Source organism: Schistosoma mansoni, chromosome 4, assembly GCF_000237925.1.
Source record: "Schistosoma mansoni strain Puerto Rico chromosome 4, complete genome".
In the NCBI taxonomy this organism is placed as follows: Eukaryota; Metazoa; Platyhelminthes; class Trematoda; order Strigeidida; family Schistosomatidae; genus Schistosoma; species Schistosoma mansoni.
The window spans coordinates 6,450,954-6,470,021 of record NC_031498.1 but is presented as its reverse complement, the minus strand read 5'-3'; the positions used below and the strand labels follow the sequence as shown (position 1 = coordinate 6,470,021).

General features: G+C 36.8%; 1 protein-coding gene across 1 annotated transcript in view; it reads left to right on the top strand.

Annotated features, from left to right (window-relative positions):
• Positions 1–9,506: 9,506 nt before the first annotated feature.
• Smp_137040 (putative ubiquitin-protein ligase) overlaps positions 9,507–19,068 on the top strand; it is a gene marked incomplete at both ends in the record, with an annotated part of 34,281 nt that continues 24,719 nt past the window's right edge. Inside the window, 11 exons of the mRNA XM_018796655.1 lie at positions 9,507–9,617; positions 9,651–9,700; positions 9,736–9,797; positions 9,835–9,899; positions 9,943–9,999; positions 10,032–10,136; positions 10,168–10,258; positions 12,168–12,253; positions 12,289–12,371; positions 15,701–15,806; positions 17,822–17,945. Coding sequence (XP_018651775.1) covers positions 9,507–9,617; positions 9,651–9,700; positions 9,736–9,797; positions 9,835–9,899; positions 9,943–9,999; positions 10,032–10,136; positions 10,168–10,258; positions 12,168–12,253; positions 12,289–12,371; positions 15,701–15,806; positions 17,822–17,945 — 940 coding nt within the window. The remainder of the gene's footprint in view (positions 9,618–9,650; positions 9,701–9,735; positions 9,798–9,834; positions 9,900–9,942; positions 10,000–10,031; positions 10,137–10,167; positions 10,259–12,167; positions 12,254–12,288; positions 12,372–15,700; positions 15,807–17,821; positions 17,946–19,068) is intronic.

Sequence of the window (19,068 nt, the reverse complement as noted above, 5' to 3'; positions counted from 1 at the left end):
GCCACGCCGCCTTCTGTTCCGTGTTCTATCACGCCTGAATAGTGTCATGCCTTGGACGTTCAGCTCATCTACTGTGACATCACCAGAGGATCAGGTTTCTTTTAGAACCATGATCTTCGCTTCAAAATGGAAACACATTTTTGATCATTTCTAATTTACCTTCAAGTGAACCTACTCTAATATGAAGTTGCTAATCTCATTGTGACATTTTACGGTGTTCTTTTGTGGTAGCATCTCTTTGCCCTGTTTCAAACAGCTTGTAGTTCGTTGTAAGACGTTCAATTCTTTGGGAGTTTCGGAAAAACTAAAATCCGCAAAGATTAAGATGTGAGTTTGTCCTAGATGGAGGAATGAATTAGTGCTTTTATTATAATTTCGTAGCACTGCGAGCCAAAATCAAGCTTTCTATTGATGACTTCTAACACAGATCTTGTGGTTTTTGATGCATTTATTGAGGAGCATGTAGATTCGTCGACGTTGTTAAGCTATTAAGTGTACATTTGATGCGAGATCAAGCGAGAACGTAATCACAGAGCAGTTCCACGTTCTCTTCCGGCTTGTCGCCGAGAGACAAAGGAGTGCCAGGAATCGTCAGTTCTGACCTGAAATCTGAGAAGACACACATGGCTTTTTACGCCAGCCAGACGGCTGTTACCATAATTACTTTAATTTATTAGTAAAATTGCACTGTTTATGTACAAGCATTTGACAATTTCTATTTGAAAAGCACGGATATTCTTGACCTTATCGTTTGATTAGTTTTTTATAAGTGCTGATAACATCTACCTACACTTGGCTTTCTCGATCAGTGGTCAGTACCCCTTTCACAGTTTTGGTTTCTTACAAGTACACAGAAGTTTCGATAATGTCTACATGACATTCACCATATTTAAACAGGTTCTATACTGATTAGGAGAATATTAATTTGACTGTAAACGAGGGATGGAAAGAAAATTGAGATGTGTAAGTGATCTAACTAGTGTCTGTGAAACATAGTAAGAATAAATCGTAAAATATGTGTTTGAGTAGTAATAAAAATAAATCACCAACGTAGTAAGATTTTATGGTAGCATTAGAACTTGTTAAAACTTAAGTTTATTATTTAGGAGTTGACCTCAAGCAACTAAACATGTGTCAAAACAGTAGAGCTCAAGTATTCCTTTACTTCCTTGTTTTGCATAGGCACTATATTTCCTATTATGTCATACTGAATGTTTAAAAGCTTTGTGTGCTTGAACAGGTTACCTCTCGCCCCACTGTCACTGTCCCACGATCCAAATAAAGATCTATTCTCTACTAGTCTGCTTTTTTCTATCAATAGAACGATGGTTACCTTCAGGCATGAAAAGCTTATGCAGCAATAACTTAGAGTGGTGCCACGGAAGACTTGATCAACCGCGGAGAATGATAGCCAAATACTAATATGTATGGGTCACGTACACGTCAGGAAGATGAAATAGTTCTGAAAAATTAATTTATTTCGCCAAGAGTAATGTACGACATTATATTCTTAATTAGCAACTCTGAATGGGTAAGAACAAAATTTATGCAGAGTAAAAACAAAGAAAAAATGAATACCCAATATGCCAAAGGAGCAACCGTGTTAACAATAGTAATAACTGCGAACGTAAGCAAACATTAGTTGCTTGCATGAAAAAAAACATAAAAAACCTATTTCGTTTCGCAGTTAATTAAGTAGATGCTGGGTATATTTTGCATAAATCATTGTTAATTATTCTCGTATTTTATGGGTGACACAAACCACTTTCAGGGAGAAATTCATCAATGAGACTTTTGATATGGGTTATGTTTCTACTGCCTGATGGAAGTCTGCCTCATATAGCCGAATGGCGAAAAACGAAGAGATTCTGATACAGGTTCATGTTGGTTCTTGGAATCAACAAAAAATTCTCCTTATCGCGCATTTTTTGAAATGATGTAACGGACCATGACTGATTGAATTTTGAAGAGCAAGAAATACCGCTTATAAGACGGTAGATAAAGACATGGTTTAACTTAATGTACCTGATCTGGAAAGGTTCTCACCTGAGTTGTTGACATGTTTGGTTGTGATTCTCATTGTTAGAATATCTCAAAAGAGCTTTAGTAAAACTTCTTCAAGTATATTAAATTTTCTTCAAATCATTATGGCTTATATTGCCATAAACTGAAAAGCTATATTTAGGGGTGGGTGTGATACATTTTTTATATAATAATAATCTGGTTTGGTGTCAGCGAAATCTATCATGATGAATCCAATGAGCTTCTGTGCATTAGATACATGCGATGCGATGTGCTTGGAAAAGTCCACATTATTGCTATATCTTAATCCCAAGTCACGAACAGCGTTGAAGGGTCACGATAAAGGGACGTAAACAAATGGTAAAGTACTACGACTGTCTCTCATCACCCAGATCAATAACTAGTGGCGTCATCCAGAGAAATTTATTAGGTCCACTTTTGTTTCTCATGTATATAAACGATGTATGTAACATCATAAAATCTGGGAAACCATACTTATATGCTGATGATCTCTAGATAGTACACGGCTATAAGCCTGAGGCTCTAAGTGATAGTGTATCCCTGATTCAAGATGATCTCATTAACCTAACTATCTGGAGCGAAAAGTGGCAATTACCATTTAACCTCAACAAATGCGGGATCTTGCACTTTGGAAAGCACCCCTACGAACTTCAGCTTCACCGAAATAAAAGTAAAGTGCAGGCACTCAAATCAGTACATGATCTAGGAATTAATTACACAGGAAGCCTAAACTTTGAAAAACATGACTCCTCTATTATTTCTAAAGCTAGACGTCTAATTGGCTTCATAACGAAAATTTTCTTCACGACAGAGGCTAAGCTTACCCTTTACAAAATATGTGTACGACCTTCCCTAGAATACTGCTCTTTTATCTTCTCTATTATGAATACCACAGAAAAAATAAGATTAGAAGATGTTCAAAGACGCTTTGCACGCCAACTGCTAGGAAATGACTGCACTCTCCATTACACACGTAGATGCAAGCACCTCTCTTTAGAATCTTCATTGCACTGAAGGCTAAGGAATAATCCGATATTTCTTTACACAGCAATAAATGGACTCTCATTTCTAACCTCCTGCCAAACTATGATCCATGACCCTGCCTATAGACTAAGAAACAGCGCATATATACTATTTACCGTAAAACACCAAAAACGAATGCGTTGTTAGTTTTTAACAGTGCGGTATAGTTTATTGTGGAACAGGTTGCCAATACCTATCCATAACTGTGACACTTTTACCAAATTTAAAAGGCTAATAAGCCTGTTACCAGATTCTAAAGAGCTTCATCAACTGTTCCTTGAACTCCCACCCACCAATGAGGCACTTTATCATGGACCGCCTAATATCTAGACGGAATAAGAATATAACGAACCCCATTGTTATTAGTGTGAATATAACCGAATTACAAAACACATGCTTTATCCTATCCCACTATTTATCGATTATTAACCATGGTCCTCTGCCCCTAACCCTCATTTTCAGATTCCGAATCTCTCTAGTGGTTAAAACCACATTATTCTTCCTAAGTGTAATGTCCTTTTATTTTTATTTTTCCTGTTACAAGTAGACAGATAACTCACTAATCTTATGGATGCTGATCAACTAAGGCCGATCAAAAGAAGCTCAAATGTCCTAAATTCTCGTGAGTTGCTCAATGGTTTATTTTTCTAACCCTGAAAATTTTACAACCTATCCCTTCATATCTTTTCATTTACCATTAGTTCTTACCATCACTTAACCACATATAGTCTGACCTGTCTCTGATAGCTTATACCATTAGTTATCTTCATAGCAGTATGATATAATAAATGGATGTCTAACCCATAATACAAGTGCTTTTACCATCTGATTAGCTTGTAACATGGAACTATTAGAGACAGTGTATTTCAACTATGGGCCTGAATAAAGCAATATTCATACTGACCACAAACTTAGGGGAGCCTAACATCATAAAAGGAGGGAGGGTTGTGTTACTGACCAGGGTAGACAGCTTGTGGATTGTTTCTGATGTTGTACCATTTGGCATGATATATACTTCCGGCCATTTAGAAAATGCATCTACGATAATTAGAAACATTTTTCCTTGGATTGGACCAGCAAAATCTGCATGAATTCTTTCCCAGGGTCCTGCAGGCGTAGGCCAATACTGAGGTTCGCATTTCAAAGGATTTTTAGCGGCTTGAATGCATGATGGACAGTTACAGCATTTATTCTCGATATCTTTGTCCATTGATGGCCAATAAGCATAACTACGAGCCAACGACTTCATTTTATTGATTCCAGGATGGCCACTGTGAAACTGCTTGAGAACCTTGTGACGTAATAACTTCGGAATAACAATTCGATCACCGAACATAATACACGAGTCAACAACCATTAGTGAGTCCCGTCGACGAAAATATTGCAAAAGTTCTCCGTCAAGGTGATTGTTTGGCCATTTGGTCGAGAGATAGCATTTGACTGTGCTCAGTATCTTATCACTTTCAGTGATCTTCTTGATAGTTTCAAAGGTTACTGGGAGTCCATTGATTGCGTCATCCAATACACGATGAACTTCTTCCTCGGCTTTTATATTTGCTATAAGAGTCTTCCCTGGGGTTTTCGATTGGGAGCCTATTAATCTTGATAATGCGTCAGCTTGCCCGAAGGCGGTGGTAGACTGATACTTGATCTTGAAGTCGTAAGCCAGAAGTGTGGTTGCCCATTGTTGGAGTTGGTTAGCTGTATGGACAGGAATACCTTTCTTTGACCCAAAAACTGCAAGTAGTGGTTTATGGTCTGTTATTAGAGTAAAATGTCGGCCATATATCATCTTATGGAACTTTTTCACTGCAAAGATAATTGATAGGGCTTCTTTCTCAATCTGACTGTAGTTCCTTTCGGTCGTTGTCAAAGATCTGGCAGCGTGTGAGATAGCTATTTCAGACCCACCAGGAAAAATGTGAGAGATAACTGCACCCACACCATAGTTAGAAGCATCTGAAGCGACGACTATCGGTCGCCAAGGATCGTAATGTATCAATAAGAGATTGGAGGTCAGGAGTTGCTTGATTTTCTTGAAAGACGCTTGGCAGTCCGCAGACTAATTAGATCTCGTATTCTTTTATAGTAGGTTGTTTAGTGGAGCACGTAGACGATGGAGATCGGGGAGGAAGGTACCATAATGGCTGACCAATCCCAAGAATGATCGTCAGGTAGTAATGTCCCTGGGTCTAGGCATTGTTTTCACTGCCTCAATGTTCTCTGCATCTGATCGTCTTCCGTCTTTATCTATTATGAACCCAAGGTACCATACTTGTTGCATATAGAAGTCAAACTTTTCCGCTCGGAGGCGAAAACCATAATCGGCTATGCGTTCTAGTACCTGGTCCACTTTCTTCTACAGGTCCATTTTATCCACTGCCATAATTATGATGTCGCCTAAGTAAGCTGCTGCCCCTGGAATACCTTGTAACATGGTATCCATAATTAGCTTAAAAATAGAGGGCGCTGTCTTCGCCCCAAAAGGTAGTCGGTTATACCGGAACAGACCTTTGTGTGTGTTGATCGTTAAAAGATCTTTGTTTTCATCAGATACCGGGATTTGTAGATATGCGTCTGATAAGTCCAATTTCGCAAAATATCTGCCACCGTTCAACTTAGCGAAAAGATCTTCCGGTAAAGGTAACGGATACTGGTGGGACTCTAGAGCTTCATTTAATTCCGTGGAGTAGTCTGCACATCGACAGACACTTCCATTCGACCTCTTGACCACCACTATTGGTGCAGCCCAGTTCGAGAAGTTTACAAGCTCGATAACACCCATTTGCTGAAGGCGTTGGAATTCCTGTTCAACTATTGGAAGAGCAGCATAGAGTACGGGTCTTTTAGGTTGAAAAACGGGAGTAGCTGCAGGTTTTAGAGTTGGCACTGCTTTAGCCTTCATGCATTCCCCTAATCCTTCTTCAAACACCTTTTGGTGTCCTTGTAGAATGGCATTTTTCTGGCTCCACTCTGAGGTGTTAAAAGTTCTGATTCGTTTGCAGATACTGTTAATAGAGCGCTCTGCTAGGTTAAGTGCTTCTATAAGATCTAATCCCATTAAGTCGAGTGCTGGCTTCTTTGTAAGATATACTGTTGCATTTGTTGTTACAGTACCTTTAGAAACAGTGCATGGCACTTCTCCAACAATATTTAACTTTCCACCTGATGCACTGTGTGCTATTTGTGTTGTTCGATACACTATGGGTCGCCCAATCTTCCTCCAAGTTTCTGGGCTGATTAAAGTAATATCAGAAGCTGTATCAAGCTGAAGTCGAGTACGGTGTTTATTAATATCCAAGGTTACGTACTTTCTTTGGCGGCAAATTCGTGCTTTGTTATGTCATACCAATATTCTTTTCGTTATTGCGCCAGACCTGTATTTCTTGAACTAAGGTTTTACAAAATGTCGTTTATAGTTTCTTTTTCTGCATCTGGTTTCTTCATGCCCCTTTTCGATGACATTTTCTGCAACGATGTTCTTTATACGGGCAGAACCTCTGATAGTGCCAACCTCCGCATGACCAGCATGAAGATGGGGGCTGGTTGTCTGTGAGCGACACTTTTCTTGTGTCGAATTCTTTCTTTTCGCTTACAGCATGAATATATGGCAAACGATAATTATTTTCTACCATGTAAGTATCATGTTTCAAGTTTACTTGTCTTTGGCACTCTGTAATAACTTCTTGTAGTGTTATGTTCGGACACTGTTCAATCTGACTCAAAATTCTGGTTCTGATATCAGCATCTTCGGAAGATTGTAGGCTACACACGAATACGAGACATTTAAACTGATCTTCTGTCATAGTTGATAATTTGAAGCGTTCACACTCATGATTTACTAAACCTGCATGCTTCACTCAGTCATCATCAGCTGCTTTTGTTATCTTCAGACATTGATAACGAATATTGAATAAGGATGACTGTTCAGCAAAGATCTGTGACAAAATCTCAATCGTTTCATCAAAAGAAAAGTCTCTTGGGTTCTTTGGAAGGATGAAATTACTGTAGCGTCCATGTTCAAACGTGCCAAGTTTTCATAAGAGAATTCTGACCTTGGCGGCGTCATCAAGTTTTCTGAGGTCGACCTTGAATAAATCTTCATATTTCTTGAACCAGGTTTAAAAAGTAATACCAGCCGAACCATCGAAATTGAATTCACGGATAGAATTAATAACATGGTCGACATAAGATTTGGAAGCATCATTTGTATCACCATTTTGACTTCGATTCAATTTTTGGGTTAAAGACTCTATAATACGAACCTGGAACTGTTCCAAACATTTTTCTTGATGCTCCAGCAAGGCTTCAAATTGTTCAAAGGTAAATGACATCTTGACAAGCTAAGCCCGCCGCCAGTTGATACGTCTTGTTGATTGAACGCTATATTCGTTTCCTAAGCTATTCTGGTAACCCGCAGGCTAGAACTACTCAGCAACTTGAATACCAGAGAGAAGACGCAAGTATGAGAGAAAAACTTTACTCCAAAGTACGTTCCTGTACAGAAAATCATGGGTATTTATAGATGTTAGCGTCTGTTAAATCAACATCATATTTCAGCCAATCCGTTAACGATATATTATGTTACCGACCAATAGTAGCACGCCACGCTGGAATTCTAGGATGTTCCATCATACTTTGATTGACTAGGGCTCTTCGGCTCCTTTTTAGGGCTCTGGAGGCTCCGTCGAAGTTCTCCGGAAGACGACCCAACACTTACTAAAACAATTTACATTGATATCTTATGAAATATCAACACAGCTGAGTAATTATTATTATAAGTGTTTATGTGAAACCATGTTTGGGGTGGAGATTCAGATAGAGAAGGTAGTCTCGATTACCTTTTGTGGCCGTCCCTAACTCAGTTATCCAGAAAGTTGTTCTGTAATTAGAGACCCACATCGTTTCATTTCTTTCATTGTTTTTGTGGTCTGAAAGCAGTCTGAGCTCAACAATCGTACACGTCAATTTATTAACTGAGGTACCTAAACTAGACCTGTTGTTGAACCGTTTATCTGTCACACATCTTCAAGTAAAAGTCACACATTCAAATAATAAAAGATTTATCACAGCATTTGGGGCTGGTCATGTATGTATATACAAATCGTTGGAACGGGCGAATTCACACAGCTCAATCTACAGATCATCCTTCTCCTTGATTTTAACCCGATACTTTAGACTTCCTGACAATTCTAAGAGGAATATTCGACCTACACGACATTTTGTGGCATCTGTACAAACTGATGATTTTTCTGTACTCGATTGCGAATTAATTACAAATCTCGAATATAATAATTTCGGTAGTGCTCAACTAGTTCTACATGATTTAACTTGGACTATTTAGGGACTTGGTGACTTCAACTTTCCAGCCGAAACAATGAACTTAACACTGCCATTGTCAACAACAAGAAATGAAAAGCACTACTGGACGTATATAATCGTTTTTGAGTGTGAAGTGAATTGCTGGAAGTTGTAAGTAAGGGTAATATATGATCATTAAAATTATCCGAATTATTAGGATGACAAAGCTTATTACCCACGGTGAAATGCACAGTATTTTTGCAAACTGACTGGATGTGTCCAATTTTACCACAGTTGGAGCATTGAGCATTACGAAATACACATAAATTAGGTGTGTGAAATTTGCCATCGGGAAAACGTTTACCAAACTTGTGTATCACCTTCGTGACCTGCTATTCAATTACTATCTGCAAGACCTTGAGTATGCATTGCACTTGGGTAACTAAATAATGTAGTGGAGTTCTTGGTGTCCTGTTTCATAATTATTACATGAGGTTCTAGCATCTTGAAAGGAACACTTCGGTACTTGTGTGAGCTGTCTTTCCAGACTAGATGTGTTAATCTCTGCAGTCAATCGATCCCTTAGCTGCACATAAAGCTGGCCAGCAAAATTTCATTTGGCAGCTTGATTTCGTAATTTAAGGATAAACTCTTTGGCGTTTTGATTGTGTTACTACCTTAAAAAACGTGTTTAGTCGCGTGAAGGTGTACAAAAAGGGATATGATAATAGAATTTGGATTAGTCTAGGAGCACTGAACTTGCAGTCGGTACGGTACAGAAAAAATCGGGTAGATATGACTACTGTGCATCATATCACTCAATAATAAATCCCATATGACTAACCTCTTATGCATTTTATCAATGAACTACACACAAAGAGACATCCATGCTGAATAGAATACTTCAATAAAATTCGTTGAAACTTTCCCTTGGTCTTAATCACCAAACTACTGGACTTTTTACTAGACGTAATAATACTAAAACCTGATCATTTTCTCTTCTGCCATCTAGTTGAAAATTCCAGAAGACAAATGAATCGTTAATTTCGACAAGAGAAGTCTGTACTTTGCAATTAGTCGCACTATCGAATTTGAGCGCAACGGCGCTAAATGTCTGTGAAGGCCGCTTTGACTGACTTATGTTTAAGGAGGTTAAGCCTGAAGTGACTGATTTCATCGAACAAAGTAGGAAGCAAAGAACTGAACGGCGTGATGCAAAAGCTAAAGCGCTATCTGCTGTAGTCATCCAAGTTAGTTTAATCAATGTTGTAGGATAGTTGTAGAAAAACTGGAGAAGTTTCGTAGTCAGGAGAAATGTTATTCGAGGCTTTCGGTTTGTCCATTTTTAGGTTAACTCGTTATACTCAGCTCGGAGTTTGACCTCAAGATACTCGAAGGAAATGATGTCAAAGTGACTCATTTAATTCCTGGTTTGTTAGATATTTACTCTTGTATTTTTGCTTTAAGCCACTGAACTCTTAAGGTTTGTAAAGTATCTGAAGTTTCAATATAACTCGAAGCTGGATTACGAAGTAGGTTGCTTTTATCAAGGTTTAGGGTGTTTACTCTATCTAGCGTTTTCTAGTTCTTATTCGATATATAGTGAATTCTGTGGATACCGGAGACTTTAAAGTATTTTACTTTGAATCATTCGTAATGTTTAGGTGTCTTATGTATCTCTTGCGTTAAGGAAACCTACACTGGTTGAATGGATAATTACAACGAAATGGTTATTTTCTACGGTTGCCGAACATATGAGTTCTTTAGATGTAAGTTACTGTCGGTACCATACACGTTTAGCCATCCATTCCTAGTGATTCCAAAGTTTTAAACTTATTTCTGTCATTCTTACTGATACATACCAATTGTTGTCAGTGGTCGCTGGTACAAGGTGAGTTTATTCTATAATGTTTTAGTGTTATTGTTATTCGGTTTCTGTACATTCGAGTCAAATTATTGAACTAGATGGACAAGTTTTCTGTATTTTGTTTGTTTTGATTTTTAGCATTCATTCTGTTAGCATAGTTCATCATTAAGTTATTCCATGTTGAACAAACTGTAGAGCGATGTGCGACACCCAGAACTCAAAATGTTGATTATTGGGTTTCTGTTGCATTTGTACGCTCTCTATTTTGTCCTTATCAGGAGAAAGATAACGTCATAATCTAGGGATAACATTGCAGCATGTTTATGGGTTCTTTCGAGTAATTCATAAGTTCCATCATATATTGCTGAACACCTTGGTTTTAGATGTTTAGATTTGTAACAAACATCAAGTTGAGTTTTTGAACTGTCGGACCTATGAAAGTAGATTTGAAAATATATACGGGTCTGAAAAGTGACTCGACATATTTCTCCTCTGTTAGATAGATTCTTATAATTTATAACCTAACAAAATGTTCAAAACGTACAGAATCTGTTTGTCAAGATGACGGAATATATTTGAGTAGCCAAATAATGTTTCATTACAGTAATTAAGAACTGTAATTGAAAACCCAACGTTTCACATAGTACTTAGTGACATGAATGATTGGTGCCTTATAATCTAGTACAGTTGACTGGAACTAAAATTGTCTGAAGCGGTTTATAAGGGTTTGATGAACACAGGATTAATTACACTTTTTTTAGTCAACAATTCTAAAAACTTTTAACGGTTTTCATGTTCATGATTTTTTGTTATCTTTAAATCTATGCCTATAACGTCATAGGATATGTGGTTTTTTAATACCGCCTAGAGTCCTACGTGCTCAACATAGGCCTCATTTTTGATACAAGAGCTGTTGTGAAGTCCCAACGTTGTTGGTTAATCCAAAAAACATGTTTGCTCAACGTGAAAGTAATTGACAAAACTATAACTCAAGTTCAGGCAGTCTTCATTTAACACGACTTGGAGTTTGAACATAACCTTTCGTTTCTGTAAAATAAGTAGTGATGTATGAGGTGAAAGTCAGAGCGGTGGTCTGATGGTTAAAGCACTAGGTTTTCAACCAACAGGTATCAGATTCAAACCTTGCCTCTTTAGCTAGTACCAATACCCCTCACCCAGTATGGTTCAAAGGTTAGTATATAAACCTGTACTTGGTGGTTGAGTTACATTAAGTAACAATCAAGGTAATATGCACTATATAATAGTCTGACAAGCAAAGTAGCTCGTCATTTGTGTTTGAGACATGCGTCACTTATTTCAATCAAGGTGGCGCAATGCTGTCGTGGGTAAACATAAGTATAGCTTAATAATAAACGCAAGAGCTTGTACTTACCTGACGAAACGCATTGTCTATTAAATTATTTTTCTATACATTGACGTAATATGTCATAGGATCAAGTTAGTTTCAACCTATCATATCTAATAAATACACTTGTTCCCCGATGGAGAATTTATCGCCAATAAACGTGGCTTGAAATGGTTGCATTCATTTACACTCGTGTCAATTTGATTATGTGCTACGTTTCTAGATATTCTGATGCTCACAGTTACTACCGACTAAATGATATTAATTGTTTAGTAAATATATAGTGACTTGGTCCAGGTTTAGTCGTTTGGCTTTTATTCATAACTCTAATTTAAGAACTAATGAAACTGGTCAGTCGCGTAAAGCTTGTTAAGTAAAGTTTTCAAGCGTGTTCAATCATCTAACAAACAACTTCCAGGGGACATTAATTCGCGGATTTTCATGTTATCTATTTTTCATCTTTGATGATAGATCCGCGAATACTAAATTTTAGAATGGAAATTTCATAATAATTTTACCTTAGCTGTTTCATGTGAACGCTAATTTTCCAAAGTTCTTATTTTATAGATGAAAAACTGAAGCATGTAATGAACCGATTAGCTACAACGTTTCTCCAGCATCTTGTGCAAAAGCGTTTATTTGAACATTTGAATGTAAATTCCCTTTTTAACTAATGGGCGCCTTCCAGGCTGTTTTGCAAAAGGGTTTGGCTAGACACACTCCTGCATTAACGAAAGTCTCTTTAACTGGTATATTTACCATTGCTATGAGGTTAGTGTTAAATGGATGGGGATATATTTCTCATAAATTCTTGCTTGATTCTGCTTGTCTATGAGAGCTATGTTATTATTAAGTACTCTGGTTCGGTACTTAGAAGTAGGGTCGCTAGTTTTGCTTTAATTTACGTGTGTGGTGTTGTAGTTAAGCATTCTAAGTATAAGAATTAAATCGGCTTGCTATTTAGAATACCCTTTCATATATAGTTTATTTAAACATTTAGAGGGTATTTCTAGCCCCTACATAACAATTTTCTTCTAGAGTTACGTACCTAAACCTCTAATAAGTTGGTGGGGTGTAGTCGTAATAACTTATATTACAGTGCTCTTAGCACTTAACCTCGTTACCATCTTCAACCCATCTGTATATTGTGTAGTAAATTGATAAAATACCTAGTCCGTTAAAATTATGGTTGCTTAGAACTGGTATGTATCTGTTGACAGTGAAGCATTTCAACTTGAAGATCCAAATAAATTCACGACTTTTCACTGGTAATCACTTGCGATCATTATTTAAACACAAAATAATGCCTGCAGTTTCCACAAAGACATGTGTCGCACAGACGTGATAACAGTGCGAGCTGATTGAAGATTTTAATAACAATCAGTCAGTCAGCTGCAACGTAGGACCAGGCACATATATGCATCAGTCCAAGTTGCCACACCTCAACACAATGAGATGAAAACCAAATTCATAGAAGTTACTTCAATCAGTAGCAATATATAAAAGGAAGATTGTGTATAAGGATATCACACAGGGAGAAATAATTGGTTCGTGGAAAAAAGGTATAAAGTAATTTCAATCTCACGGTTTAAGGGAAGACAATGAGTGTATATACCTACGCCATTGCTCCCAAACGCCCTGGTACGGCTGAGAGTGAGGAGAGTTCACTCTCCCTCTCGAAATGTTTTCACATGACGACGTGCATACAACAACTGCCAGGGAAGTCCTACCCACTGCCTTCTCGCAGCATTACTCCTGTTTACGAAATTGAGAGGACGAAAAGGGAATGTCCAGCTCTTTAACCGATTTAGTGGATACGGAGGATGCCATGGGGGAATCGGAAAACCGTAGTTACAAACAGATGGTGCACATGGGCAAATAACGTATGAATCAACCGTTGGTCACCGGCTACTATGGGACTGCTTCTTCTCACGACGCTCCACTGTCTTGTGGATCAGACCTTTAGGTCAAAGGCTCCGGATCATAGCATCATAGCATCATATTGATGGGATTAGGAAACTAACCACAAGTTATATGGCTTAAACAAAAGGAATAATTTTTGAGAGTGGAAAGTGTAGAATAATACTAAGCTCGAGATTTCAAGGAAAATGTGAAATGGGCCTATCTTATCCACTGCAACCATTTTGATTCACATTGCATTTAGTCTGTAACCAAAAATTAAAATATCCCTCCTGACTGCAAACAAAAATTTCTCAAATTCTGATCAATGACTGATAACTTTGTAAATTGTTTATGTATATTGGTTTGATGTCCTGTATCTTTTTTCCTGACCTACTCCTGTGTTAGCTAGTATAGCAAGTAAAAGTAGGCATGCATAGTACGTGAAGCAGCTATCTAAGACGATGATGGTTCTATATATCATTGGTCGGTCTCCATATCTATCGAATACCCTGCGCCTAATTCTAGCACAATCATCTGGGAGATTATTATAACCAAGAAGTATCTATTTATTTATTTGGACACGTAAACATTGGTACAAGGGGACACCAAATACATATGTGCCACATAATAACAATAAGGTCATTGGCAGTTATCATTGTTTCATGTGACGGCTCTGATACTGCCCGGGTGCCCGGACCAAAGCAGGTGGTTTTCTTAGGAGACCACACACCCGAACCTTTGACCTAAAGGTCTAATCCACGAGGCGGTGGAGCAACGTTAGGAGATACAATCCCATGGTAGCTGGTGACCAACGGTTGATTCATATGTTATTTGTTTCTTCAGGATCCTGAAGCCCATGTGCACCATCTGTTTGTAACTACGGTTTTCCGATTCCCCCATGGCATCCTCCGTATCCACTAAATCGGTTAAAGAGCTGGACATTCCCTTTTCGTCCTCTCAATTTCGTAAACAGGAGTAATGCTGCGAGAAGGCAGTGGGTAGGACTTCCCTGGCAGTTGTTGTATGCACGTCGTCATGTGAAAACATTTCGAGAGGGAGAGTGAACTCTCCTCACTCTCAGCCGTACCAGGGCATTGGGGGACAACCTCCTGTAGTTATCACTTTTCGAAATTGAACTGTATATATGCTTACATATCCATTTTCGCAAATTATTTTCAGTTATGCGGCTTAGGATGTTATTAAAAAGTTTTATGCGAATATGACTCGTTTATCAAACGAACAACTTTATAGAGTAATTCCTTCTGTTTAGTTTTCATTTTTGTACTTGGAAAAAAATATCTGACCGTTAATGAGCACCCGTCAAATTGAGGATTCAAATAATGGTTTTTTGAAAATCCTATAGTTGGTATTTATCATCATTCCTCGCTTTACTCAAATAGAGACGGCTAGATATAATATTTTGGTTCTTTTAAAGCTTCCTGACACATGGATTTCGTCAGACCTACTCAATGAATTTTCGAAGACGGTGCGTTGGTGAAAAAAAACTAGTTCCTAACTTTTTTATGTCGGCTTATTTGTTAAAGCGCCTAATTTTCAATCCACTAAGTCGGCTTCCGTTCGGGGTGCCGAGTAGGACTACTTTCCGTCACACAACAAGTTTGGCTCATGATCGTTTGTACAAACCTGTACTTAATAAATGAGTTACATTGAGTAATCAGTTAATTTTTTGCTTTAAAATCATTTTCCTACTCCTCGGTCCGTCAGTATTTGGTATCTTTGTTAAATAGACTTTACAGGAAGTATTGTTATCAACTGTAGGTAACCAATCTAAAATTGTTAGGCAACATACTTTTGATAGGATCGTATACTTTCGATTGTAGCTTTATGATACTGACTTCTCAGTTGTACAAAAGTATTTGCATCACCATGGATAGTCTGTAAGCTGTAACAAGAAATTGTTTAGGAAAACAGCTTTTGTGTTGTCTGTTTTATTGGGAAATACTATTTAAGGGACGTTGTTATTAGCCGATTTATATGGGTTAGTGTCTATGTACATGACACAAGATTCCAGTCAAAGTAAAGATAGAGGGAAAAGAAGTTGTCCTAGCCCATGACAAACAGTTAGATTTGTAATTTCCATAAACATTTACGTGAATTTCTTCCAAGTTTTATTTCGCGATTTATATTCACCAACTTGTATAAACTACCTTTCTGTATAAGGCATTTTTATATTTCAGACCCTTGATATATGAAAAGTTCCCTCAGGAGCTTGTTATTTCATTTACGAGAAATATCTTAACTGTACCAGGATTTATACTACATATAAATTCCATGATGAATGAAGTTAGTGTAAAATTTTTAATGGCGTTAACATTTTCTTGAAGATTTGAATTGGTTTTTTATATTTACTTTACATGTACTAGCCTTGTTTTTGTGCCTAGTATTTTGTATGTCTTTTGAATAATTTGAAATAAATTTTTACAGTGGAATCGGCAACGTATAGGTTGATTTCGACTTACGAGACAAGGTTTCTTATCAGTGCACAGTTTTCATCACCCATATTGCGTCTTGGTAGTTTGTTCATCCGAAGGTCTATTATTTATTACCGGAATCTCAACTTTTTACCCCTAGAATTTCATAAAGAGTATTGAAGTGCTGAAAGGCTTTTTGAAATTTTGATAGTTGTTGTGTGTCAGATAACAACCTCTAGTATTCATCTCAAATCAATCAAGTTTAGGTTGCTTAAGACTAAGTCATTTTTTTCATGGAGTGAGGTTTGACAGTGTTTCTGTGTCGAAGTCATCTTCATTTAGATAGTAAGATTTTTGTGATCAATGTACGAAGTTTTTATCATGTTAAACCAGTGAATTTATCAATAGTACTGAGTTTTCATAGCATATTAAAATTGCTTTTGTTCTGTAGACATGTACTCTGACAGCTGATATTTAATTTGCAACTCTGAAAGCATCGTATGGGAGATCTTCAGTTAATGATAAAATTGATAGATTTTCTGAAAAATGCTCTTCAGGAATAACCTCGTTGGAGGATAATTCATTCTGTAAACCGAATTAGAAAAGCTCCGTCTCACGAATATCGTATCGATTCATGAGGTCTCTAGTTTATTTTGACACGTTGACCTTTTATTGGTTTTCTATTCTTTGTCACGATGTACAGCAACTTAGACCAACGCATTTTATGTAAGGTTATTTGTTGTTTTGTTTATCCTCTTGCTTCACGTATAAACTAGGTGTTTAATAATAGGCCTGTTGTTCATTTTTCCATTTAAGTGTTATGCTTTTCAAAACTTCCTGTGAAATATCAAGTTTCTTTTGTTCAGGATTTCTACACTTCATAGTTTGTTCATATATGTATCAGTACCTCGTTGCCCATCAGACCATTTACTTAGAGAACACCAAGTCTCCAAAATATGTTTATGATACTCAGAAATGAAAGTCCTTATGGAATTGTCAGTATTGTGCTCATTAATCATGTAATGATGCTTTGTAAGAAAATAAGTTTAGCTGTTGCGATGGTGGAGAACATTTGTAGCTCAGGTGGATGATTTTGGTGGAGTTTTGTTCTCTTAGCTGGATGGTTTGGTCATTGTTCTGAACGACATCATCAACGCGAACTTCAAGTAGAGGTTTACGTGTGGATTTTACACTCAGCAACCATCATGTAGAGACTGAGAAAACTCCAATAAATTAAGTTTTTCCAACAATAAAGCAGTACAAATGGCTGGCATAATAAGATTAGTTTTGATTGTCTCATGACTGCCGTCGCAACATATGATTATCTTGTGTGAGGCTTGAAAGAAATCTTCAGTATATCACAATGAGGATTTCCAGTGCACTATTTTGAGTCAGGAGTTAAAACACAAATCTTGAATTCTTTTTATTCGTCGTTTTTATAATTTCTACTTATTTATAATTTTGAAGTGGCTATTCTCGTCATGGATATAATCGATTTCCAATAGAGCACATAATCCACGTATCGTAAGCGAAACGACTTCTTTCAGCGTCCTTACGTCTCTTTCTGTCTGAATTTTGTTTTGTAATTGCCATCCTAAGATATATATATATATATATATATATATATATAATCTGTATATATCTCAATTATCCTGATGTCTGTCTCTTAAAAGCTTTATTACAAACGTGTAATTCTTCATTACAGCAGTTTAGAAATGAAAACATTTACATCATTTCACACACGAATGGAATGGAGTTCATAATCTAGTACTCTACTAAAAACATACTTAACGGTGTACATTTGCTATTTAAACACTTTCCTGTCCATTCACGTATGTAAATAAATCCTCATCTTAACTGTGTTTGATTTAATTGTTTTATATATAGGCGTATGATATTATAGTGAATGAAAGATTGTGCTCGAGAATTATCATGACATTATACGATAGTTCAGAAGAGTTCAATATTCTACTATCTAAGCTAGATGGGTCATATGTTTTATGCTTGATTGGTAAGAAATATTAATTTTCTCATTATATGCATATTCAGGTTGATTTGAACATATAGTCATTCAATAATAATTATAGTTTTGTAATGTGCCAATTAGTAGAAAATTGTACTTTTGATGTTTCGTGACTTAATGTAAGTCACTTTCTTCTTACCTACTAAGAAGAAGTAAATCACATTAAGTCACGAAACGTCAGAAAAACAATTTTCTACTCGTTAGGATATCACAAAATATATATTTATTATTAACTTTCTACACAATGCTCAATTTATTCGAGACTATCAAGTCTAACCTTGGCATACCGAAAAATATAGTCAATTATTTTGAGGATTTTTCTCGTTTGGCATTCAGGTCTCTGTATTTTTGTTGTGAACTAGGCTTAATTTTGTTAAACTGACTTATATTATCAATGCAATTCGCTAACTAGGCGCGAAGTTACATGCGTGTTTTATCAAATTGGATTTCTGCTCAAACTGATCTTGGAGTTTTCTGTAACATTTGTCAAAGTATACACTCGTGCTCAATATTCTAAGGTTTTCCTTAGTGTGTTTCACAGAATCCGTTCTTTATTTCAACTTGACGGGTCCATATTATTGTGTACGTTGGGTCGTTGATCAGATTTTCAGACCAAAGCTTGATTCCTAAACGGGCAGCTAATTCATGTTTTTATCAAATCATAATAAAAATATCGGTAGCATTCATTTATAGCAAACGGTATTAACTAAACTCGTTTACAGTGGCAACAACCTGTAAACTACCAGTGTATTACATTGATATTTCTAAGAATAACACTATTTAGACTTGAATGTATCACGCTCACATATGAAATTTCACCAATGTTTGAACGACTAGTTCCACAGAATCTGTTGGCCGGAGTATACATCATATTGAAACCCATGCTCGTTAGCCTTAGTGGACAAAACTAATTGGTTTTAATAATTAGCACTAAAGTCAAATCCAAGCTGCAGTGAAAAGTCTCGAAATTATCAGTAGTAAATCAGGTAAAAAACAATACACTAAATCATGAAACGTTTCTTTAGAATATATAGAAACTTGATGAATTCATTAAACTTTTAAAAAAGTATTTTCTTTCTCTTTAATTATTTTTATCAATATACATTATCTA